At 35.1% G+C, this 27,913-nt stretch overlaps 1 protein-coding gene across 1 annotated transcript in view; it reads left to right on the top strand.

Annotated features, from left to right (window-relative positions):
* The window catches only part of csmd3a (CUB and Sushi multiple domains 3a), a 389,031-nt gene that overhangs the window by 142,603 nt on the left and 218,515 nt on the right, over positions 1 to 27,913 (top strand). The window contains exons 24-30 of the mRNA XM_067412377.1: positions 3 to 194; positions 6,120 to 6,246; positions 8,377 to 8,579; positions 9,978 to 10,169; positions 10,705 to 10,843; positions 15,995 to 16,182; positions 17,734 to 17,928. Of these exons, the coding sequence (XP_067268478.1) occupies positions 3 to 194; positions 6,120 to 6,246; positions 8,377 to 8,579; positions 9,978 to 10,169; positions 10,705 to 10,843; positions 15,995 to 16,182; positions 17,734 to 17,928 (1,236 nt within the window). The remainder of the gene's footprint in view (positions 1 to 2; positions 195 to 6,119; positions 6,247 to 8,376; positions 8,580 to 9,977; positions 10,170 to 10,704; positions 10,844 to 15,994; positions 16,183 to 17,733; positions 17,929 to 27,913) is intronic.

Here is a 27,913-nt window from a genome sequence, read left to right as displayed (position 1 = left end):
AGGTTTTGAACTCTCTCACTGTGACGAACCTGGCGTGCCTCAGTTTGGATCCAAAATCAGCGACCAAGGCCACTTTGCTGGCAGTGTGGTCACGTATCGCTGTGATCCGGGCTACAGTCTCCATGGCAGCAGCGTGTTGAGATGTATGACGGGCGAGAGGCGGACGTGGGACCACCCGCTCCCCTCCTGCATAGGTAATGAGCGCAGCGCTTCACATGCAGCCGGAGAGACGTCGACTGGCCGGAAGAGCAGACTAACATACTGCATTTAAAAAGCAATGCTTTTTCTTTCACAGTCTGTTTAGAAGCAGATGCAGTATACTGTATATAGTGTACAGTAAGCAAGTATTTAGTTCCAAACGCAGCCATTTGCATCCTTAATCCTGAGGATTTATCCTTACATGGATTCCACTTAATTGGACTTGCAGCTGTGTCTAGTGTGTATCTGTGTGTGTGTGTGTGTGTGTGTGTGTGTGTGTGTGTGTGTGTGTGTCTACAAACACCTTGCATGTTCTGTTGTGAATAATTGATCCCCGGCAGTGTCACGCGTCTCAGTGTTTGATGTGTTTACAGCATGATTTCAGTCCTCCACCATCTTACAGGTCTCACCCAATCAAACTCTGATCCCGATGCAGTGTGAGGGTTTGTGTAATTGTTGTTTTTGTTCACCTGCATCATGTAAACACGAGACTGAAGCTGAGGTGTGTCATTTTTCTGATGGTAAACACTTTCTTTTATCCCACTATAATGTACAGAGACAACTGTAATAATCTGTGGTTATGCTTTTCAGTAAGGTTCAGTTTATTGGCACGAGTTGTGCGTGTGATTTTTTTTATTTTTTTTTTTTATAAAATAATAATAAATATTTTATGATAGATGTTTTATACTTATATTTAAAAATATTTCATAGAAATTTTTTTTTTTTTTATTTATCCCATTATAATGTACAGAGACAACTGTTATTAAACCATAGTTATGATTTACAGTAAGGTTAAATGTACTAGTATGAGTTGCATTTTGCAGCATTTATTAATTAAGGTTAATGTTCTTCCACAAACATTAATATTAGTGTGTGTGTATGTAATGTTTTTGTATATATATATATATATATATATATATATATATATATATATATATATATATATATATATATATATATATATAGTCATTTATATTAATAGTTAATATAATAATAATAATTTGATACACATTGTACATTTATATTTATAAATATTTTAGATTTATTTAATTTATTTAATGAAAATATAATTATATATATAAACATACATACATGTGTATGTATATATAATTTTTATTTTTTTATTAAAAATACATATTATGTTTATTTTTTATTATTATTAATGTATTTGTCAAAAATAGTAATTTCAGAGCTGTAGCATGTAATTAAATAGATGTAATTTTTCATATTTTCATATTTTATATATATATATATATATATTATTTTGATACAAATTGTTTTCTTATGTTTATAAATATTTTATATTCATTTAATTTATTTAATAAAAAAAAAATATATATATATAATTTTTATTAAAGAATAATAAATATTAAAGAATAATAAATATTATCATTTGTATTATTATTAATTTAACTGTTATCAATAGTCAGAGCTGTAGCAAGTAATTAAATAAATGTGAAGACAAACATTTTTAATTTTGAAAAACCATGAATTATGCACCAGAAAGTAAGAAGTTTGCATTTTTGATGTCTTCTTGACTGTGAACATATGCAAATCATCTTGGTGTGTCGCCTGTTTATTTGGTCAATTGAGAACTACAAAACATTTAGCTTAGCAATTAATGCTAGTTTAGATGTTTACTGGTAGTGTTTGTGTTTTGCCGTTCCTGGTTTCATTTGCATTGTTAATCAGAGACTGCTTCATTGCTCAAATCCTGAGTTTAATGTGCTGAAAAGAGCTTGCACTGTTAATGACTAGATAATCTTTTGTTCACGTAGCCTTGAGATTCATACAGTGCAAACAGAAATTCTCATGAGGGAAAATGTTTTTGGAGTACATACTCATTTGCAGAGTGAATATTCATAATTGCCATGCTGAAAAGACCAGCATATGTTGTGTTTTGGATGCTGGTTTGCTGTTTTCCGGAGCGGGATGTTGTCCAAAGGTGGTTTGTCCAGCAGATGCTTAATTATAGACTCAAACTTCTTAACCTGCAAATCACATTCAATTACTAGATTAACAGCTCTTGCACTAGTTTAAGAAGCAAGACATTGGCTATATTGTTTGCAGGTTGCCAGTATAAGGTGTTTTTCACTCATTTAGCATGACTCCACCAACATTATTTCATTCTTGTTTAAATTCCTAATTATCCTACATGCTGTTTTTATGACCCCAAATTAATTAAGAGCACATGGATTATTTATACTTTAAAAATCAATTTATCACACTGCATGACCATTTGAACCGCGAAAAGGTCAAACCAGTTATAATACTTAAAACACGCATGTGTAATTTCTTAAAAATGTTGAAAAAGTACAAACCCGATTCCAAAAAAGTTGGGACACTGTACAAATTGTGAATTAAAAAGGAAAGCAATAATTTACAAATCTCATAAACTTATATTTTATTCACAGTAGAATATAGATAACATATCAAATGTTGAAAGTGAGACATTTTGAAATGTCATGCCAAATATTGGCTCATTTTGGATTTCATGAGAGCTACACGTTCCAGAAAAGTTGGGACAGGTAGCAATAAGAGGCCGGAAAAGTTTAATGTACATATAAGAAACAGCTGGAGGACCAACCTTATCATTTTGGTCAATTGGCAACATGATTGGGTATAAAAAGAGCCTCTCAGAGTGGCAGTGTCTCTCAGAAGTCAAGATGGGCAGAGGATCACCAATTCCCCCAATGCTGCGGCCAAAAATAGTGGAGCAATATCAGAAAGGAGTTTTTCAGAGAAAAATTGTTATCATCATCTACAGTGCATAATATCATCCAAAGATTCAGAGAAAACTGGGACGCCATGTCATCCGGACTAAAGAGGACAAGGACAACCCAAGGCTGGAAAGGCACCATCAATGCTGAAAGGTATATCCAAGTTCTAGAACAACATATGCTCCCATCCAGACGTCGTCTCTTTCAGGGAAGACCTTGCATTTTCCAACATGACAATGCCAGACCACATACTGCATCAATTACAACATCATGGCTTCGTAGAAGAAGGATCCGGGTACTGAAATGGCCAGCCTGCAGTCCAGATCTTTCACCCATAGAAAACATTTGGCGCATCATAAAGAGGAAGATGCGACAAAGAAGACCTAAGACAGTTGAGCAACTAGAAGCCTGTATTAGACAAGAATGGGACAACATTCCTATTCCTAAACTTGAGCAACTTGTCTCCTCAGTCCCCAGACGTTTGCAGACTGTTATAAAAAGAAGAGGGGATGCCACACAGTGGTAAACATGGCCTTATCCCAACTTTTTTGAGATGTGTTGATGCCATGAAATTTAAAATCAACTTATTTTTCTCAGTTTAAACATTTGATATGTCATCTATGTCATATTCTGAATAAAATATTGAAATTTGAAACTTCCACATCATTGCATTCTGTTTTTATTCACAATTTGTACAGTGTCCCAACTTTTTTGGAATCGGGTTTGTATGTTCTTTGTCAGCAACTCAACTTTACATCATACATTTTTAACCATGTCGTTCAGATCAGCTTTGTCCATTTAAAATAAGATTGTCTTGGAATTTAAACAATAATCACATTGTTTTTATTTCTTTTTTTCTTTTTTCTTTCCAATGGGTTACTTACATTTTCCAGTTTACTTAAAGAGGACCTATTATGTGCTTTTACAAAGTCTTGATTTTGCTTTTGGGCTCTGTTAGAAGAGGTTTGCATGCATTATTTTCCTCATATTCTCCATTGTTGCAGCTCCTCTCTTCCCAGTCTGTCAGTATCGCTCTGTTTAGTTCCTGTCTCTATGAAGCCCCTCCTTCTGAAAAGCACACTGTGCTCTGATTGGTTGGCTGGAGCAGTGTGTTGTGATTGGTGTTTGGGAAATGTCCCACCCCTTACCATAACCACCAGTTTCAACACACTACTAACTAACTCAAACAGGCCCCGCCCCTTTATTCTGCATATAAATTATGTAAATGAGGAATATTGTGACAAAAAAAAACATAATAGGTGCTCTTTAAACTACTGTCGTTGTCTATGTAGTCAGCAAAGTACACCAGAACAGAGCCCCATTCTCAAAACACCCTATACAACTTCAGTTAAGTTTACTGGTGTCGTAGAGTCATAAATATTTATGGTAGTCCGGCATGTTCTTGGCTTTTGTATGATGAAATTGATGAACAATAGAGCAGTCAGAACGAAGTAGCCGTGCTCTCTGAAGACAGAATCCCGATGAGCAGATGCTTGAAGCTTGCCTCAGGGATCTACTTGCTCTTATGACAGCACCTTGGGAATTTCAACATCAAAATGGTGCACATTGAGGCTGTACTAAATATTTCATGCAAAAGCTAGCTGATAAATGCCTCCCTTTTATACGGCTATTTTCCCTCTTCACAAAACAGATCACATGCAATTATAAAATGAAATATAAAATATTAATTTAGGTAGGTTTTTTTTTGTTTTTTTTCTCCCTGACGAAGCAAATTCACCGTCCAGATCACTTTCTGCTGTTGTTCCAGCCATCATGTTTAGTCAAAATTGATTTTGCATGATTTGTATCTGGGTTGCCAGAGACATTAGTGTTGCATGTGATTAAATGATATATAGAAGGCAATGAAAGAACGCTCCCTTTACAATCGCTGGAGCTGTCAATCAAACAGCAAGAGTGTCTTGGGCTCCGACTAGAAACATCAAATATTTTATTTACATCATGTTTGCACTGTTAGTTATGATGAAAGCATTCATTAGTTTGCAGAAATTGCGACAAGATCACTGCTTTCATGCGCTCAACATCGACTACAATGCAACCTTTCATGCCACGATCATAATATAATGCTATAATCAACACTTTTCACAATCAGTAAACCTTGAGAACTGTAATAGTAACACAATCGTGCTAAAATCTCACAACAAGCAGAGCATTCAAATCAGAGGGGTAAAATGCCCTTTAGTTCTAAATTATGACTATTTTTGATGTAAAAATCATATTAACATTATAAGTGAAGCCCAGGAAACATTATAAAACAATAAGTTCATGACCACTCTTCACCAGGTGAAAAATATTCATTAAATGAGTGATTAGTGATGTTTGCCTTTACTGTTGTTCATATTGGGTTTGGGGGCAAATTAATTGCAAAAGAACTGTAAGAATAACTGTTTTCTAACAGGTTTTGGTTGGACAAACACATAGTCCTCCAAAATAACATTCTTGGTTGATTCAAACAAAGTGTTGCTGTACACTCGGGATGCTCGAACGAACAAAGCAATGTTTTGATATTGCCACAGAATTACTGTTCACCGCTTTCAGGGGAATCAGTGGTTGTCTCTGCATATTAAACTCTTCATATTCACACAAAAACCTGAAAAATGACACACTCCAGCTCTAAAGTGGCCATTGAAAAGATATCAGACGTAATAATCTCCAGGGGCAGGCTTTCATTTTCTGGAGTGTTTGTCTTGGCCGTCTCTGTGTTCGTTACCATTGTAATGACAGTAGTTTCTTTTTGTCATAAGGAAATCTGTTTGCTCATGAGATCAGTATTTGCTCCATAATTCGGTACAGAAACAAGTGCTTTAATGAGCGATGTAGTGCAGATATTGGGGCCGCAGTAATGAATATGATAATACTTCCTTTATTTTTGTGATATATGCAGCGGTCCTCTGCTTTTCATGCAAGACTGAGCTCATAAATAACATGGACAGAGTTTTAACATTAATTAATGACATGCACAAGGAATGTAGTTAAAAGTGCCGTCTAGTGCATGCATAATTACAGCCCATTGTTGCATGGCCTCGTCGGGATGATGAGGGGGTGGCGTGGTCGAGTCAGATCCAGCAACAGATATTCCAGCGGCCCGAGTCTCCGCAGAGCATCATTAATGGCAGAATGAATACATCGGCGTCGTGGGTGGGAGTTGACGGCACAATAACTTCATGTTTTGATCTATTGTAGCGGAGTGTGGGGGAAGTTTTAAAGGTGAGTCATCCGGACGGATACTGTCTCCCGGATACCCCTTCCCGTATGACAACAACCTCCGTTGCACATGGACCATCGAGGTGGACACCGGCAACACTGTCAGGTGACTGTTTATTAACTCGCACAAGCTCTTTATGTTGGGTTGGACTTTAGCAATTCCAATTCCCAGTTTCGATTCCAAAGTGGCAAGAAAATGAAGTCAAATATTTAGAGATCAAACATCTGTCTCTTTTTACAAAACATGTCATTGCAGCTGAATGCCATGAACAAAAATCAGCAGCTTAAAGAACATTTTTGAACTGTTGCCTTCGGTTTTATCACAGCAAATGTGACCGAGCTAAAGAAAAAACACATTATTAAATACAAGCAAACAATAGTAAAATAAGAACAAATAAGCAATAGCAAACAAAAATACGAAAGTTATTCAGTCGAGAGCAGTGAGTGATTTCCTCTTTGTCTTTTGTTGTTTGATTATCATTAATGAAACAGACGGCAGCAGGTTTATTAGGCTGCTGTCACCTTAAGAGCAAATGCACGGATCCATTATACTGTTACTAGGTGTGTGTGACGACACACTTAACTCAAGAGATGATACATGATGCTGGGTTCACAACGAGACGGATGATAATTTTAAGAAAAAATATATTTAAGGAATCTTCAATGACAAAATATGACTGGAAAAATAGTATTTTATTTGATTGAAAGTCACAAAATGCAAAACATTGCAGGTGCAATTTACTAACCTTTTAACTAATCTAGAGCTGTCACTAACGATTATTTTGGTAATCGAGTAGTTTTGACAATTAATTGACTAATCAGATAATATTTTTGTGGTAATAAAAGTAAAATTACTTCAAATACATATATAGTAACCAAGAGGCAATAATAATTGGTTTACATAAAGTATTAAAATTAAGTAATTTTATGGTTTTATTGAACAACACTGTTAAAAAAAACCCCAATGTAATCAACTTATTTATTTATTATAACAAATGCCTGCAGAGGACGCAAATGGCCTGGCGATTGTTGTTGTTACACTTTACAGCAGATCAAATCCTTGACCATTTCATTCAAATATCTACTTAATCTTTAATATTTGGCCACTTCTTTACAGTAGAAATGCTACACTGTAATTTCTTGAACAACAACATGTGGACATCAAAACATGCAATAAACTTTTATTTTAATCTCATCACATTTTAATATCACGAGATCTGATCATACCCCTCACTGTTACACATCTGATTTCTGTGTTTACATGGATACTCATTATAGGGCATTTTGACATAATTTCATATGTATTTGTTCGTTCAAATGCAAGAATATGCGAAAGAGAACTCAATTCCGTATTCGCACGCTGTATGAGAGACAGATTTCTGTGCACGCAACGGAAAACAGAGCGCATGTTCTCTTCCGCTGCTTCTTGCACTTGAATAGTTTAAAATCGCTTGAATGTTTGCATTGGCAATACTTCACAAAATGATTCTCTATTCCAAAATGCCACATGCTGGTGACCCCTACTGGTCAAAACAGTGCAAATGCAGTGAAAACTCAGCCCGAACTTGCAAAAAAAAAGAGAAACTTTTAAAGTCCAGTTGCAAATGTTTTATTGAAGGTGTAATCATTAAATGCAATTAATAAATCATCTAATACCATTCAATATGAAGTGTCTTCTTTATAATATGTGATATTTTATTGAATTGTAGGGCTTGTTTTGTTCATTTTATGGAGTTTTTATGGTTAATCAGTCTTCATAAATGTGTCATTAAATGTGAACAAATTTAAAAATAAATTGAACCTAGATCAGGTAAGAATCATATGTGGTCACTGGTTCATGAGATCGCCTCCATCACTATCGAGAGTCCTGGTTATTTAAGAAATTGCATAATAATTGACTCTGACCTGAAGTGAAGTACATCTACCTACATAAATGTCATTTTATTTTCATTACGATTGAGGACTTTGACCTTTGTTTATGGTGCTGTATTAGTCTTTATTTGATGAGGGACACGCTTGCTGAGGAAATAAATGATTGAAAGTTTGCTATAATTAATTATTGGTAACACTTAAGATTCCATTAACTAAAATTAACAATGATCAATACACCTGTTGCAGTATTTATTCGATTTGTTAATGAAACCTCATTAGGAAGTGTTACCAAATTATGTATTTGATTAGATTACTTCTTACTTCAGAATTTCAGTGTGAATTGAAATGTTTTATTTTTCTTTAGTCTGCAGTTCTTGGCGTTTGACACAGAGGCGTCACACGATATCCTGAAGGTTTGGGACGGACACCCTGAAAACGAGATGGCTCTGAGGGAAGTGAGCGGTTCGCTGTTACCGGACGGCATCCACAGCACTCTCAACATCGTCACCATCCAGTTTGAGACCGACTTCTACATTAGCAAATCTGGATTTGCCATTGACTTCTCTAGTAAGTACTTTTCTTCAAAACCAGTTTCACACTACACTAATAAACTAATAAGCGAAACATCTTTAGTAAGGATTGATGGCATGACTAAAATGCTTTTTAATCATTTCAAACCCAAATTGATTCAAAACGTTTAGTTTGAGTCATCACTGTTGTACCCTGTTTCTTTCATGTATACATTTTTTTTTTTTACTTATGAACATAAATGCTGCTGTTTATTTCTAAAAGATAACATTGGTGCATATAAATATTTTTGATGTTTTTCAAAAGTTTTGGGTCGTAAGATTTGTTGTTGTTGTTGTTGTCTCACCAATGCTGCGTTTATTTGATCAAAAATACAGTAAAAATTGTGAAATATTACAATTCAAAACAGTTGTTTTCTATGTGAATATACAGTAGGAGTCTTCTGTTTTCTTAATTTTGAGGCACATTTAGACATTTTAAAAGTAAAACCGGGTTAAAAATAGGAGCTTAAGAACAGGTGCATTTATTTGGTCAAAAAAAAAAAAAAAAAAAAAAAAAAAACAGTAAAAATTGTGAAATATTGCAGTTCAGAACAGCTGTTTTCTGTGTGTCTGCAAACCTATTTTTTTAAGTTTGGATCGCATTAAGGTCAATCCAGTTTAAAAGCAGGATCTTAAGAACAGGTGCATTTATTTTTAAAAAAGAAAAAAAAAAGTGAAATATTTTTACAAATTTAAAATAATTGTTTTCTATGTGAATATATTTTCTATTTTCTATGTAAAATATAATTTATTCACGTGATCAAAGCTGAATTTTCAGCATCATTGCTCCAGTCTTCAGTGTCACATGATCCTTCAGAAATCATTCTAATATGATGATTTGCTGCTCAAGAAACATTTATGAGTTGTGCTGCTTACGATTTTTGTGAAAACCGTGACAGATTTTATTTATCAGGATTCGTTGATGAATTGAAAGTAAAAAAAAAAAAAAAAAAAACTGCATTTATTTGAAGCATAAATCTTTTGTAACATTATAAATGTCTTCACTGTCACTTTCAATCAGTTTAATGCATCCTTGATGGACAAAAGTGTTCATTTTTTAAAAGAAAAGAAGCAGCTTACTGATCCCAAACTTTTGAATGTAATTGTCTAAAAAAGCTGCTTGGCCCTCTGTTAGAAGAAAGAAAAAGCCATTTCAGAGTAAATGCATAAAAATGGCATCCATTAGCGAGCGATTTTCCAGTCAAACAGGCCGCTGTAGCTCAGCCGTATTTCACACCTGCATTAGATAGTGTTCTGCTTAGACGGAGCCCCCAGTGAGCCATTGTACAGCGCCGAGGCCATGTGACCTCATTTCAGAGCGGGACATGCTACCTCCTGCGGAGATATCCCGGTAAGTGAAAAGTGAGCACAGCTAGTCACTGTTCTCGTTTCGCAGGTTCAGTGGCGACCGCCTGCAGAGATCCGGGGACGCCCATGAACGGCAGCCGCAGCGGCGAGGGGAAGGAGCCGGGCGACACGGTGACCTTTGCGTGTGATCCCGGATACGACCTGCAAGGCGAGCCCAGGATCACCTGCATTCAGGTGGACAACAGATTCTACTGGCAGCCCAGTCCTCCTACCTGCATCGGTGAGATTTATTCAATTTGCAGCACTGCCGCCAGAGACCTGTAAAATACAAGCAGCCCCTCATTTCACACTTGTCAGCTCTGACGAAATGACTAAAATAACTGGCAGAAATGACTTGAATCACCCTTTATAAAGGCCTGGAATAATAAATCTCTTTGATGGAAATTTCTGATCGCTTGCCCAGTCAGCGCTTATACTTCTGGGTTTTAGGAAACTGGGGTGAAGACTTCCCATGATAAATGCTTCTAGGATACTACATTTATTTTGTGGATAGCGGCAGTCTGCAAAACCTATTTTCTTAAGTTTGAGTCACATTTAAACATTTTAAAGGTCAATCCGGTTTAAAGCCAGACCAGGAGCTGAAGAACAGTGGGAAGAAGGGCACTTATCAGCTTTCCTGATGAATATTAATGATGTGAAAATGACTCGGCTTGTCACTACATGATATATCTGCCAACAAAGCGATTTACTCCTGTGACATCTAGCCGTTTTGAGATTAAACTTTATTAACACTACCCATAATCTGTGTTTTCCAGCTCCTTGTGGTGGGAACATTACAGGCTCATCTGGATTCATTCTGTCACCGAATTTCCCCCACCCGTACCCGCACAGCAAAGACTGTGATTGGTTCATCACGGTTCACCCTGATTACGTCATCTCCTTGGCTTTTATCAGGTAAGATCTTAACTGTGTTTTACGTGAAGGATTAAATGTCATTATGAAAACTTGGAGATACATTATTGATGTAAAATAAATCAGAAGGGTTAGTCTAAAGTTTTTATACGTAATATGTGTGTATATATATATATATATATATATACATATAATGTATATGTGTGTGTGTGTGTGTGTGTGTGTGTGTGTGTGTGTGTGTGTGTGTGTGTGTGTGTGTGTGTGTGTGTGAATATCTGCTTACCAAGGCTGCATTTATTTAATCAAAAATACAGTAAAAATTCTGAAATATTATTACAATTTAAATAGCTGTTTTTTATGTGAATATTTATTAATAATCATAAATGTTTCTTGAGCAGCAAATCATCATATCAGAATGATTTCTGAAGGATCATGTGACACTGAAGACTGGAGTAATGATGCTGAAAATTCAGCTTTGATCACAGGAATAAATTACATTTTACTATATATTCACATAGAAAATGGCTATTTCATTTACTAATTAAATTACTAATTTTACTAATTTTATTTATTATCAAATAAATACAGCCTTGGTGAGCAGAAGAGACATAAAAAATGTTTAAAAAAGTTGTAATGTTTTATATAATAATGTTATATAATATTATTATATAAAACATTACAACTTTTTACACACACACACACACACACACACACACACACACACACACACACACACACATATATATATATATATATATATATATATATATATATTAGTCATTAAATTATGAGAAAAAACTTGTTAAATTACGAAAACAAATTCATTAAATTATGAGAAAAAAGTCGAGATAAAATGTTGAGAATAAAGTCATTAAATTACGAGAAAAGTCGTTAAATTATGAGAACAAATTTGTAATTTAACGAAATTGTTCTCATAATTTAACGACTTTTTTCTCGTAATTTAATGACTTTATTCTCAACATTTTATCTAAACTTTTTTCTTGAAATTTAACGAGTTTTTTCTCGAAATTTAACAACTTTAATCTCGAGATGGTTTTATTTTTTTATTATTACTTGGCCCTAATCCTCTTCCGTAAATATATATATGTACACACACAAAGTCAAACCAAAAAGTATTCACACATTTTTGATATTTTTGATATATTGATATATTTTTGAAATATTTTTACTAGTGGCTGCAGGACACTATAGTTAATTTCTGTAAGTGAGGATAGTAAAATAAAATAAACCGTGACATATTATACCCAAAAATTCTTCATACAGTGGACTACTGGTAAAACTGATAAACATCTGGAACCAAAAATGATTCATACACTTTGACCTGACTACTTTAACCTGAAGATTATTTCTTTCTGACACAGTTTAACTCTGGGATCTTGTCATATTTTATTACCATTTATTTTTTTAAACTATAGTGATTAAACTGAATTAATGGATGAAATGTTCAAGGTGTCTGAATACATTTTGGTTTGACTGTATATATGTATATGTGACCCTGGACCTCAAAACCAGTCATAAGGGACAGTTTTTTGAAATTGAGATTTAGATTTATACATCATCAGCTGAATAAATAATCTTTCCATTGATGTATGGTTAGTTAGGATAGGACAATTTTTGGCCGAGATACAAAAATTTGAAAATCTGGAATCTGAGGGTGCAAAAAATAAATACAAATATTGAGAAAAATCTTTAAAGTTGTCCAAATGAAGTCCTTAGCAATGCAGAAAAAAATATTTTTTTGATATATTTACAGTAGGAAATTTACAAAATATCTTCATGGAACATGATCATCACTTAATATCCTAATGATTTTTGGCATAAAAGAAAAATCGTTAATTTTGACCCATACAATGTATCGTTGGCTATTGCTACAAATATATCCATGCTCCAGGGTCACATATACAACATAACTTCTTCAATGCTGTACTTTTTTTCACAACTCATGATCTTAAGTTTTATATTATTAAGTCTAATCTTAAGTTTTCCCCCCACAAATCTCAGTCTTTTAAGACTTTTTTAACATTTATATTTTCTTCATTACAATCAGATGATGGATACACCACCTAGACATCTTTGACTTTGTCCCACAAAAATATCAAACTGAATTTTTGAACAGGTGAATCATAGAAGAGATGTATTCTAGTCATTGTCAGAGTGATTTGCATTTTTAATGCATCGTTGAATAAATTATTACATCCGAACATATAAAATGAGTGTCACGTCACTGACCCATAACTGCTTCCGTCTTAGACTGTAAATTAGAATATGATATTGATATCAGACTCTGATCTGTGCACCAAAAACTCGATTAATTTCAAATTAACACATGACTTGGAATTGTGTTTTTATCAGCATGGTAATTGGGAAAAGATTTCTCCAGATAGATGAGATGAGTCAAAGTGACATTATCACAGTATTTACAAAATCCTCTCAAATTAATGGCATATAGTTGGTGCAGATTTGGGATAATAAACAAATCTTCATAATGACATTAATACGGCCGCCTGCTCTCATTGCAGTACTTAAATGTGAAGTGCAATGTTTTCTGACTACATTTACCCAAAGCGTCGCTGTGCCATTTATGTGCATTTTCCACCCACATCGGATGTTTCCACTTCATAATATTCCCCACCTAAAACATACAGAAAAGGCTCTTCAAAACATTTTCTGCCTCTGATGACCCAAAAGGTCTTTTAGGAAGATCACAGACCCGCACACTGAAAACTGGATGGAGCTTGTGATGTCGTCAACAAGCACTTGATACATTTTCATGTTTTCAATAGGATGCTGCTTGTTTTCTCTTCCTGTTTTACACACTTTATAGGCATTTTGCAGTTCTACACAGAGATTTAAAGGGCTAGTTCACACACAAAAGTGAAAGTTTTGTCATTATTTACTCATTTCAAACTGCTATTTCTTCTGTGCTACACAAAAATTAAAATAGTAAACAACCTTCACACATCTGTTTTTCATATGACAGCTTAAAGTACCAAAATTTACATTAAAATACCATATCAGAGTGACTTGTGAGTAGGGATGCATGATATACATCGGCCATCATGACTCGGCTGATATATGTTCGTTTTTAATGTTATTGTTACCGGCCTGATAAGAAAATTCGGCCGATATATTAAAGCCGATAAATTATGGTTTATTTCCATCAGCTGAGACACTGATGGTTTTGAATTGCTTGAAATATGATTGGAGTCCCTTCAAAAAGTGCAACATGTGCAGCTCAAATCTGAAATATAATTACATGAGCAATATCACATGAGTAGCCGTGCGATATGGCTGTATAATGTGATTCGGTAGGTAATCACAGTGCTGATATACAGCTATTTCTTGTGTGATATTGCGTTTATACAACAGTTCGACGATATGAGTGTGTAAATAAATAAGAAACAACAACAGAGTGTCTTTAAAACCCTCTTTTGTGAGGAACTACTTCCCTCCGCCACATATTCAAATCTGAAGTTGACAGTTTGACCACACCTCTGTTGCTAAATCAACTAAAACTTTAGAACTAGTAAAGTTTGCCGCCATCTAAGACTGTATTAATGTAACTTTCACTTAGGGCTGCAAAATTTATTGCAACTTTATTGCACGTAATTTAGCAAAGGCTGCGATTATTTTATGCGCAGCTTGTCAGAGCTGTACGGCTCTGTGATGCATCTCCATCTGAAAGCCAGAGGGCGCTCTCACGCAGAAACTGCAAATATGCCCTGCTGACGAAGTAGAATACGCATCATTTCAGGAAATCCCAAACTATCGCTGTAACCAAATAAACAGAAAATTGAAACATTTTGATTGATTAAACATGACTAATAAACACTCGACTGCCTTATTCTGTGTAAGAAGCCACATCATCTCACAGAAGGACTCTCAACTGTCGTTATGAAGTGAGTTTGGAGTAAAAACGTTATTAAATGTTGTATTTTGTTGGACCAGATGTTAATAAATGCTTCTCATGTCTGGAAAGATGTTTGTTGCTTTTTCAAATGCACATTATAAGCAATTGAAACTCGCAGTGCTTTCAGATGGATTAGCATTTGGAGCCATACTTCATTCACATGCTGTGCATAAAAAAAATAATCGATGTTTAAAATCAATGTTTTTTTCTAATCATCCGATTATTTGTGCAGCCCTACTTTCACTCATTCCATATTACAAACTAATGGACCCTTTCTCAATACCAAATACAACATATTTGTTGACCAACAATATTTAGAATAACAACAACAGCCAATAGGAAATAATCACAATTGTACAATACAGTCAAACGTAGAAAAGCAGTGCTCTACAGGATGTACGTTAAATATAGTCTTAATATTAAATTATTAAATTTAACATAGCCCAATTTTATTTGCTCAGGAACAAGTAATAGATTAAAAAGACCAAAGATTGCACATTTTATGTACACAAAATTGATTATATCTCATGTTTAACCACTGTAAGAAATGAAGCTGTTCTCAGCGGGTACTCGAGCACTGAACGGCCGCTGATGGCCTGGAGCTCACATCTCTGAAAACAAATTGTGAAATAGGTGTTATGATTAAATATGAGTCACATATTTCAGGTCTAAACAACTACATTCTCACCTAAAAAACTCTTAAAACTACAGTTCGTGGCACAACAAGTGTAGTATTTGTAAAAAATACGGTGGATTTGCTCGCCCGCAATGACAGTCGCTTCAAGCGGAGTGATACAAACGGTGAAAGGGTAAGAGTGCTTTTATCACACGGCTCTCAGCCAATCAGATTCGAGAACCAGAAAGAACTGTTGTATAAATGATATAATATAACATCATTATAATCGTGTGCCTGAGACTTTTGTTTTTATAATCAGGCTCTTGAAAATTATATAAAGATTTGGATTTATCGGCCAATATATTGGTTATAAAGAATCATCACTTATTGGTATCGGCCAAAATTTTCATAGCGGTGCATTCCTACTTGTGAGTTATATTCCTTCTCATATCGTCTTCTGAAGTCTCACTTTTTTGGAGCTTTTTCTTTATCATCCTCTTTGTCTGCAATGATTTGCAATGACAAGTTGACAGAAATTCCATTAGTGGTTGAACTAATCCTTCTGGAGGAGTAAATTGTCTAGAAAAAAGTCAATCGATCGCTCTGTAAATTGTGTTTTGATCCTGTACTGTATGTTTTCTCTCAGTTTTAGCATCGAGCCCAACTATGACTTCTTGTACATCTACGACGGACCTCACAGCAACAGTCATCTGATCGGCACGTTTCAAGACAGCAAGTTGCCGGAGAAGGTTGAAAGCAGTTCCAACATCATGCACATTGGCTTCCGCAGCGACGGATCCGTGAGCTACACCGGCTTCCATCTGGAATACAAAGGTAAGCGTTTCGGCCTGCTGGTTAAAGAGTGGTTTTGAACTGGATTTGTGCCCTAGAGCGATGCACTTATTGATTTTTATTGATTGGGACGACTTGAGGGCGAGTAAATGATGACAGAGTGTTCATCTTTAAGTGATCTGTTCCTTTAACTCTTTCCCCGCCATTGATTGGTTTATCTTGCAATGCGTGTTTTCACTGTTATACAGTAGTATGCTGTTACAGATCTTCAGATCTTCTTGACTACTCCATCTGTGTTTTATCATCGTTCTGAAGCCCATTCGGATGAAGTCTTTGACAAAAACATGATTTTTGATCTAAACATTCCAGGATTTTTCTCCATATAGTGGACTTCACTGGGGTTCAACGGGTTGAAGGTCCAAATGTCAGTTTCAGTGCAGATTCAAAGGACGAGGAACGAGGCGAGACAAGGAATAAGGGTCTTGTCTAGCAAAACAATTGTTCATTTTCTAAAAAATAATAAAAATTGTATACTTTATAACCACAAATGCTCATCTTGCACTGCTCTGAGATGTGCCACACATTACGTAATCATGTTGGAAAGGTCACGCTGTGGAAGTACTGCGAAAAATCTCATTTTCGTCCGACATTGTTGTTTTACCTTTTTTTCCGTAAAGGCCATTTGACTTAGTCTTTGCATGTTCGATTTGTAAACACTGGATCGGTACATCAACATGACCTTTCCAACATGATTGCGTCATGCGTGGAGCATCTCAGAGCAGTGCAAGATGAGCATTTGTGGTTAAAAAGTATATAATGTTTTTTTTTTTTTTTAGAAAATGTCCGATGGTTTCTCTAGATGAGACTCTTATTCCTCGTCTGGGATCATGTAGAGCTCTTTGAAGCTGCGCTGAAACTGACATTTGGACCTTCAACCCGTTGAACCCCAGTGAAGTCCACTATATGGAGAAAAATCCTGGAATGATTTCCTCAAAAACCTTAATTTCTTTTCAACTGATGAAAGAAAGACATAAACATCTTGGATGACATGGAGGAGAGTAAATTATCAGGAAATGTTAATTATGAAGTGAACTAATCATTTAAAAATAAAAAGCTAGTGGGAAAAGAGTTAAAGTCGGCATGAAAGGGAAGATGCGATCATCTTTTCTTCCCTATTGTGATGTTGTGAAATGCTTCTGGAACAAGAACAAATGTAGGGTGGGGCTTGATTATGTCTCTGGGGAATTGATTGGATGCTGTTGGTGGATCTCATGTGAGTGACAGGTTGCCCCGCCCTCGTCATCAGAGAAGAGTAGAGATGACGCTGCAAGAGGGAGGGAAAGATTCAAGATTACGAGACACATGAATTTAAATGCATTAAATAAATTATTTATAATAAAAACTGTAATATTCCATAAAAAAAAAGAATTGTTCATTTTGATTTCATGGGGACTTATGATATACTATTTGAAGATGCTCGACCGCAAACTGGAAAGTTTTAAAGGTTGCCGCTTGGCATTTCATCCCTTCAGATCTTTTCATCTTCTACAGCTTTATCATACGCCATATGTCTTGTGTTCCTCTCCCGTATAGCTAAACTGCGTGAGGCTTGTTTTGACCCGGGCAGCGTGATGAACGGCACACGGTTGGGTGGAGACTATAAGCTGGGCTCCACTGTGACCTTCCACTGTGATCCAGGCTACCAGCTCCAGGGTTATTCCAGTCTCACCTGTGTCATGGGCGGCACCAACAGACCCGAGTGGAACAGAGCTCTGCCCAGCTGCCAAGGTACTTTCATGTTCCCATCTGTATTGTGAGGGAATATGAGGCGAACATACCCTTATGACCCAAATACCTGCGTGACGCTCTATTTTTGGAGATACAGCGTCTGTTTGTGCACTTTATTCTTGTTTTACTAGCGAATGAAAGTCAAAATTACAAACCGCTTTTCTTTTAATCCAGATGAGCATGAGGGTGTTTGCATGGACACTGATAACTATTGAAAATAATCATTTGAAAAATACGCTTAAAGGCTTTGCAGATCAATAAACCTGAAAACCGCCTTTGTACTGTGTTAGACAGGCATTTATTGAATAAGCTGACAGTGTTCTGGATGACCTTTCAGTAATAAACAAAGATCATTTAAGGCATTTATGTGACCTTACACGTTGGCTGATTACTAGGCATAATCAGGGTGAGATGTGCATGTGAACTCTCAGTGAGTATGTCAACATAATGTTGATAACTATCAAAAATCACCTCATTATAACAGTCTGTTTTATGGGTTTACATACAAATCAATAAACCCACAAGCATTTTCTCTGCTTCTGACGCTTAAGCTGCGAAATCTGAAATATTTATGATTGAGACAATATGTAGGGTGGAGCTTGATTTTATCCATGAGGAATTGTTTGGAGGTAAGATTGAAAAGGAACAAAACAGTGTTAATTTTGACAGCAAATTTTGATTTAGTTTTAGTCATAGTCTTTTGACTAAAATGCCATTTAGTTTTAGTCATATTTTAGTCATCGGAAATTGTTTTAGTTTTAGTCTAGTTTTAGTCGACTAAATATCATAAGATTTTAGTCGACTAAATCTACAGTAGAATTAGTCGACTAAAATCTAATTTAGTTAAATTGTAATGCATTAAGCATTTCTCTAACAATACACAGATCCTATACACTGATATAGGCACATCTGATATTCCCCAAACTGTTTATGTTCACCCAACTGTACTTTGCTCACCAAAGCGGATGGTTTTTGACCGTTCAAGTGCAAAAACACGTGAAAGAGCAAAATTCAGTACTTTTCAGGGATTGACACACTTATCATTGAGGTAGGCTACTATTATAGATTACATTTAAAAAAATTTATTAGATTTGATTTTTAGTTTTTCCTGCTTTCATTGTAATTTTAGTTAAAAGTTTTAGTAATTTTTTGTGTTTATGTCTTTTAGTTTTTGCTTTGTCTATGCAAATGTCTATAACTTTTTATTTTTTGTTTATTTTAATACCTCGGGTTAAGCTAAAGCTTAGAAACTATTAAGTTTACATTTTTATAAGTTTACATTTTTATATATTTATCTTTTATTTCAGTTAATGTTTATTTCAAGTAATGAAGATTTCTTTGGTTTTAGGTTTAGTTAACAATAATAACCCTTATACTTGTAAAATATATTGAATAATGTGTCAAATAATGTTCTTATTCTTTCCTTCCTGTGACAGAAGATACAGTAGTTTACTATGAATTAAACAGAAATTAAATTAAATACAGTTTATTGTTTAAACAAAATAACAATAATGACCAGGAAAAAAATAATAATTATAAACCATCCCGAAATACACCGTGACTCTTATTCTGAAATGTCTGCAGTCTGCACTGTAGCAGGCTGCTCATGAGGGAGATAAATATGCATTCTTACAACCGTTTAAAACATGCTACCATATAAACATCGTGTAGTAAACATTGTCATAATTCATCAACATTAGCTTATAAGCAATCGCTTGGCATAAATGTGCGCTATTCATTAATTGCGCAGCAGTCAGATGTGCTGCTGCACGAGCCTGTAGAGCGCGCAACAGCGCCGCGTTTCCCGCGGTTAGATCAGCACATTACAGTTCAAATGTGCGCATCTTCCACACAGGACAGCAGTTCTGACTGGATATCTTCCCAAATCGTCCCTCTCTTTCATTTTCGTCTCGTTTTTATTCGTTGACGAAAATTAGAGTAGATTTTAGTCATAGTTTTAGTCATTCAAAACCCATTTTTATTTAATCATCGTCTCGTTTTCGTCCGTGAAAAAATGTCGTTGACGAAAATTATGACGAAAATTATTCGTCAACGAAATTAACACTGGAACAAAAGAAGGATTTGAGATGTCAGCCGAAATGCAAAGGTTTTGATGAAAGAAATGGTAACATTTTATTTTAAAGGTGCCCTAGAATGCTTTTTCACAAGATGTAATATAAGTCTAAGGTGTCTCCTGAATGTGTCTGTGAAGTTTCAGCTCAAAATACCCCATAGATTTTTTATTATTAAATTTTTTAACTCCCTATTTCGGGGCATCATTAGAAATGCGCAGATTCAGCGTGCGTCCCCTTTAAATCTTGCACTCCCCGCCCCCGAGCTCGCAACTCTATAATACAGTGCATAAACAAAGTTCACGCAGCTAATATAACCCTCAAAATGGATCTTTACAAAGTGTTCATCATGCAGCATGTCTAATCGTGTAAGTATAGTATTTATTTGGATGTTTACATTTGATTCTGAATGAGTTTGATAGTGCTCCGTGGCTAAAGCTAACATTACACACAGTTGGAGAGATTTATAAAGAATGAAGTTGTGTTAAGTTGTATAACTCTCAATTTTCACAATCCATTTGATTCCTCATTTTTTATGGCTGCATATGTGCATTTTTAATGCTATTTGAGCAAAAGAAACACCATTTATGGGACAGTTCATGTCGGATTTTGTTGCTGATTTAAAATATTTCATTTAATTGTGAGTTCAGCAAGCAGTTTTTGAGATTCCAGGATTCCCCCATTCAAATAAATAGGACTTGGTCCTGGTTGCCTAAACAGCTGCCCTTTCTACTTTACTTGAAAGGGTTTTTGGCTATAGTCAAGTCAAGTCAAATTTATTTATATAGCGCTTTTACAATTGGTAATTGTTCAAAGCAGCTTCACATATTAGAAGCACAGAAAAAAGGGAAGTGGTTAAAAATAAGCTGTACAACCAAGCATGGTAATATGTAACATATACAAGATGGTGCTACATTAAGCCAATGTCAGCTGACTCCCAGGGGTGGAAAAAAAACCCTAGGAGAAAAACCCAGCGTGCTAGCACTGGGAAAAAAGTCCTAGGAGGGAAAAAACCCCTTGGAAGATATATATAATATATGTAAATGGATATGGAGATCAAAATCTGAATTATACATTTTTATTATAGAGATTAAAAAGTTATAGTTATAGTTAAGAAGCCTTACACTAGCATCCCTTGAACTCGTCATGAAGTCCAGTATTTGTAAGTGCATTGTTCCCGTCAGACAGAGAGAGCTCTTTGTATTCTTGTATGAGGAAACAAGCAGATGCTACAGAAATGAATCACGCAGAAGTTTGAATGCACAGATCTGGACTGAAGGCTTTTCTATTGATTTCAGAGTTGTTGTTTTTTTTCATGCATGCATGGGTGGCCTTGCTTCAGTATAACCCTCTTTGGCTCAGTTTGTGTTGGAAAAGCATTATGTGGAATGAGCCGTCAGTCCGCTGGAACAAAAGCAATGGTTTTTGATGACAGCGCAGTGGGTAACAACTCACAATGATTCAGTAATGCCTCATTGTTCTGCGTTATTTTGCAAATGATCTTCACAGAGCTGCTGGTATGAAGCACCGCTCTACACATCTCCTAGGAGAGAGAGAAAATGTTGTGGAAAGACTTTATATTCAGCATATTTTGTGATGCCTTGGAGAGTTCGACTGAAGACGAAAGTTTTAGCTGTGTGACTAACCACTCGCAGATGGATGCATATTGAATAGATTCGGTTTCATCAATATGAACTTTATTTGCTGTTTTAATGGTTTTACTGTGCATTATTCCTTTCAACTCCTTTCAAAAATATCCCTTTTCAAATACAAGTATTTCTAAATGAGAAAATATGATTGATTTTATCCATTAGGAATTGTTTGTTGTTCATGTGATTGAAGGTTGAAAAAGGGAAGGAAGAAAGATTTGTGACAAATGTTTTGAACAAAAGCTATTTTTATATAGTAAAATGTGCACTGATGAATCATGAGGACCAGGGATGTATAGAAGAAATTAAATCAGCTGCATTTTTTATGTTGACTTTAAAATGTAAGACATTGAATAAACTTACGAACTCTTACGAAAAAGAGATTTATCAATTTCAAGTTGATATCAAGTGTGCTGTTAGTATACTTGTTATAAACTAGTACACTTTCAGTCTACTTTTTATGTACTTCTCAGAAATATACTTATGTACTTTTTGATCATCATTGATTCCCATCCAGATATGATTAAAATGTGATTTTCTCAGCTTTTTCTCAGGTTAAAATGTTGCTTTTGTATGAATCTTACCCACATTCAAGTGTTGACAAAAAGGGTGAAGCTAGAATAAAATGTCTTTAAATGTTAATATACTGTACAGTTAAAGGTATATTACAAGTATAAAAAATTAATACCTAAACAGGAACATAGTAGTATACTTAAAGTGCAAAAATAATATATGCATAGTAAAGTTTAAGTATACTTGCAGTACAAAACTACTAAACTAGTATTACTTCAAAAGTGTGGTTTATTAACTAAAACATGTGCTACAAGTATTTAACTAGTTAACTATTAGTATATCTGTAAGTTCACTTGTAGTATAGTTGCAGTACAAACAAAAAACTAGTTGTAAACTATTCAAAGCTTACTACTGCTACACTTAAAGTATACTTTTATACACTAAACGTGGGCCAATTTAGTCCTTTACGAGTATACTTCTAGTACATTGATATTGGTATACTACGTAAACTATACTTAAAATATATTTGAACTTTACCTAAGTATACTTAATAAAATGAACTTGAAGTATACTTATTTTTTTGTAAGGGAATGTAAACAAAAGATGAAATTTCAAGGTAAAAGTGTATCGATTGGGTTTCGTAATTAATGATCTTTCGCAGGTAAAAGATTATCGTTTAAGGTTTTACTTCAAGTGCAACAGGATATAATAATGCATTAAACCCAACACTGGTCCGATTACAGAAGTAAAACTAACCTTCAGTTTTGTCCTGACACTAGTTACACATTTTTTTTCTGTTTTTACCCGTGAAGTGCGAGTCTCCGTTCATATCCGTCTCCTGCCAATTACCTCTCTCTGTCTGTGTTGTCATGAGGATGAGACAGAGCTCATAACACTCCTCATTCCTGCCATCACTTCATAGGTGTCGTTTCAGGCTTGTGCTTTTCCACCTGCAAATCATTGATTAATAATGGATATGTTTGTGTCGGGGTCTGGTGTATGGACTGTATCACCCTGTCACATGTGTGTACAAACCCACAAGGGCTTGACAGGATCTGACACCTCTCGTACACTCTCCCCTCACCTTTTAGAGCAGCCGGATTATGAGCTGCAGCTTACCCGTGCCTCTGGAGACAACTGGAACATTGTGTGTGTGTTTGTGTGTGTGTGTGTGTGTGTGTGTGTGTGTGTGTGTGTGTGTGTGTGTGTGTGTGTGTGTGTGTGTGTGTGTGTGTGTGTGTGTGTGTGTGTGTGTGTGTGTGTGTGTGTGTGTGTGTGTGTGTGTGTGTGTGTGTGAGAAGAGTGTGAAGAGTGTGAATTACTGGGGAGTTTGAGGGGCATGATCCTTCACAAAGGAAGTCAGAACAAAATATACTTTTGTTCTATATATATATATATATATATATATATATATATATATATATATATATATATATATATATATATATATATATATATATATATATATATATATATATATATATATATATATATATATACATACATACATACATACATATATATATATATACAGTGCCCTCCACAATTATTGGCACCCTTAGTAAATATGAGCAAAGGTGGCTGTGAAAATAAATCTGCATTGTTTATCATTTTGATCTTTCATTCAAAAAATTCACAAAATTCGAACCTTTCATTGAAGGAAAACAGTTGAAAGTGAGGGGAAACTCACATTACGAAATAAATGTTTTTCTCTAATACACGTCGGCCATAATTATTGGCACCCCTAGAAATTCTTATGAGTAAAATATCTCTGAAGTATATTCCCATTCATATTTACATTTTTTAGCACACCGGGGTGATCATGAGCATGAAATTGTCCAGCCATGACTTCCTGTTCCACAGGAGTATAAATATGAGGAAACACAAAGGCCAAATTCCCATAATCATTCATCACAATGAGAAAAAACAAAGAATAAAGTTCTGATGTGCAACAAAAGATTGTTGAGCTTCACAAAATAGAAAGTGGCTGTAAGAAAATAGCTAAAGCATTGAAAATCGCCATTTCCACTATCAGTTCCAATCAACTAAAGATGTCACAAATCTGCCTGGAAGAGGACGTGTGTCTAAATCATCCTAATGCGCGGTGAGGAGGAGAGTTTGACTGGACAAAGACTCTCCAAGGATCACAGCTGGAGAATTGCAGAGATTAGTTGAGTCTTGAGTCTCAGAAAGCCTAAAAAAATTATCAAACGGCACCTACATCCCGACAAGTTGTTCCGGAGGGTTTCAAGAAAAATCCTCTGCTCTCATCCAGAATCAATCTCCAGCATATTCAGTTGTCAGACAAGACTGGAACTTCAAACGGGGCCGGCTTCTACGGTCAGATGAAACTAAAAAATGAGCTTTTTGGCAGCAAACCCACCAGATGGGTTTGGTGCACACATGGATAAAAAGTGCCCCATGCCCACGGTTAAATATACTGCTGGATCTTTAATGTTGTGGGACTATTTTTCTGCTGGAGGTCCTAGATGTCTTGTTCAGATACATGGCATCATGGATTCTATCAAATACCGACAGATAAAATTCAAAACCTGACCGCTTCTGCTAGAAATCCAGTAATGGGCTGTGGTTGGATCTTCCATCAGGACAATGATCCAAAACAAACATCACAAAAATGTGTCACTGAGCACAAAATGAAGCTTCTGCCATGACAGTCCTCTGACCTGAACCCTAAAGAAAATGAGTGGAGTGAACTGAAGAGAAGAAGCACCAACATGGAGCTGGAATCTGAAGGATCTGGAGAGATTCTGCATGAAGGAATGATCTCTGATCTCTGGTCAGGTGTTCTCCAAACTCATCAGGCATTATAGGTGAAGACTCAGAGCTGTTATCTTGGCAAAAGGAGGTTGCAATACAAGGGTGCCAATAATTGTGGCCAACAGTTCTTTTCCTTCAATGAAAGGTTAGAATTTCATGAATTTTTTGAATGAAAGATCAAAAGGATAAACAATGCAGATTTATTTCCACAGCTGCTTTAATAATTACAAATATATGAAGAGCTCTTTTCCAAAACGCTATAAAGCCATTTTAATAGTTTTCATGAAAATGACATTTTTTTACCTAGACCTATAGATTTTGTTAATATTCAATTTATCCTGTTAAAATGGTCTATTTGCTCAGTCTGAACATGTTAAACAATGATTGTTAAATGAAACAACCATTTTGTTGATTATAAATTCAATTTTTTGTTTGTTTGTTTGTTTCAAAACACTACAAATCCATCCTTTTTTTTTTGCCTTTTTATATAAAAACATCTAGAATTTCAGTATTGAAAGGGTGACTATATGTTTTAAACAGTTTACTGAACTGTTTGATTGCCTGATACAATGTCACTCACACACACACACACACACACAAGGTGAGGCGAGCCTCTTATAAAGCATATTCAAACGAACCGGGAGCCGGGAACCGAGCCGAGTTGGCGCTCCAGACTCCGGCCCCCAGGTGTAGGTCTCATTGGCTCATCCAGGCCATCAAAAGTGTTAATAGAGAGTAAAGCACTCATTTTGAAGACTGAGCAAAAACAAACTCCCTCGCTTCAAAGAACCGCCATGTTAGATTGCATCGAATGCTCGCCGAATTCTGATTGGTCGAGAGGACATATCACATTTAGGCTAAAAACAGTTTCGCCGATTATAGCAGTTTGGAAAGAAACTGCATCTTGCGGTACATTTTAAACAAGGAAATATAGCGATTTGGCATGAAACATTGATGGAGCAGAAAATAGGTTTGGTACACAGCAAAATGGCATGACGAACTCATTTTTTTTTTTAAATTTGCCGTTTATCGCGTTTTGTAAAAGAGCTCTTCATAAATATATACACACAGCAAAATCTCAAGAGTTAAATCAACTCTACACAGAGTACATATGGTCCCTCTCTAAATAGCATTAAAGTGACAGTGAAGCAGAGTTAAAGTTACATTTACATTTATGCATTTGGCAGACGCTTTTATCCAAAGCGACTTACATTGCATTATACTATACATTTGTATCTGAGTATCTGGGTTAGGGTTAGTGATGAGATAATTAAGCGATTAATTAAATGATCATTGGCCATTAGTTATGAACACCTGCTGTTAACAAGCAGAATCACTGAAGAAAAGAGAAACACAAGAACTACAGCTGTCAGTTATAGTTCTTGTGTAAATTTCTGTGTATATATATATATATATATATATATATATATATATATATATATATATATATAGTTTGCAAAAGTTTTCACCCTTGTCTCTTAATGCATTGTGTTTCCTCCTTGATCATCAGTGAATGTTTGCAGCTTTTGCAGCTTTTCTAATAGTTCGTGCTGTATGAATCCCCAATTGTCCTCAGTGTGATATACTGTATAGCCACTTTTGGAAAGAAAAATCACCAACCTTTGCAAGCCATCATGCTGTATGAGTTATATATGGCCTGTGTGCACTTCTTCCTTTGAGACACATTTATAGATTTGTGAAACTCCAGCACTGTGAGATGTTTAAATTGAAATGAAACATGGTAAACACTTTTCTTGTCAGCTGCAGAGATGAGCAATTATAACATGATTCACAAATTATGATGTTCTTTGACTCAGGAGTGAATGATTTAGCGCTCTGATGTATTGACTCTGTCACTGCGTCTTGTTTGCTAATCATCTGGAATTAATATTTCACCACAGAATATTGTGGGATCAGCAGTAATAAACCCACACAGAGACTTTGAATTTCACATCAAATAATCAGCAGTTTTCCTACTTGCTCGAGTCAAAGGCTATAAATGTCACTGGAAAGAAAGATTTATATTTCATAGAGTCATGTGACTGGATGAGAGCTTCTGTCTACTCCATTAGATCCTAATCACTTTTTATCCCACTTTTGCCACAATCATTTTTGCCCATCTCTCTTGCATTATGCTAAATTGTTTCACTTATTGTGGAGAAATAATTCAAGCAGCTCTCTAATCGATGATGAGCGCTGCCTGCTATAACTCAAGTGCTCCGCCGCTGATGTCACATCCTGACACGTTATATAGATCTGTGTATGTTGCCTTTGTTAGACATGCTTCAGTTTAAGGTGCACTCGTATTCCCACTTTCCACAAGGTGAAAGTTTTACTTTATTTTATATACTTAATGTTTTTGAAAAATCAGTTTTGAAAGAAATGAGGTTGGTTCGCTCTTACAGAGGGGGAAAAATTGTTTTGGCCTTGAGGCAAAATAAAAAAAATGTAGCTATTTCTTTATGCTACATGTTATTAAACGACAGTGTCAGCAGCAAAGTATGTTTTTTATTAACTTTAACATTTCTTTACAAGGCAGTTTAAAAACAAAGTTTATTGCAAGAACTTTTATAAGGGTTTATAGTTTGTGATGTTCTTCAGCTGTAATGTAACATCATACTGGGCACTTGATCAGCATAAATCCATAAACATCATGAATTAATCCTGCAGTTTTTGTTCTGAAAAGATGGCACAAGTAAGTGTGGGACAAAATAAATAATTCAATGAATAATTTTTGATAATGTACATTTAAACTACATAACATTTTAATGTGGCAAAAATTTTTTGTGAAGAAATAAAATATTACATCAGTGATATTTTAGTATTATTTATAATATTATTATAGTATTTATTCTATTGTAGTATTTTATATTTAATATATTTAATATTTTGAAAGACTTTTTAATTTTATATTTTCAGTTTTTAATATTAGTTTGTTTTCATTTTAATTTTTAATTTCATTTTAGTGCATCA

This window comes from Chanodichthys erythropterus, chromosome 2 (genome assembly GCF_024489055.1).
Source record: "Chanodichthys erythropterus isolate Z2021 chromosome 2, ASM2448905v1, whole genome shotgun sequence".
NCBI lineage: Eukaryota > Metazoa > Chordata > Actinopteri > Cypriniformes > Xenocyprididae > Chanodichthys > Chanodichthys erythropterus.
The sequence above is the reverse complement of the archived record's forward strand: the minus strand, read 5'-3'. Positions and strand labels throughout refer to the sequence as shown.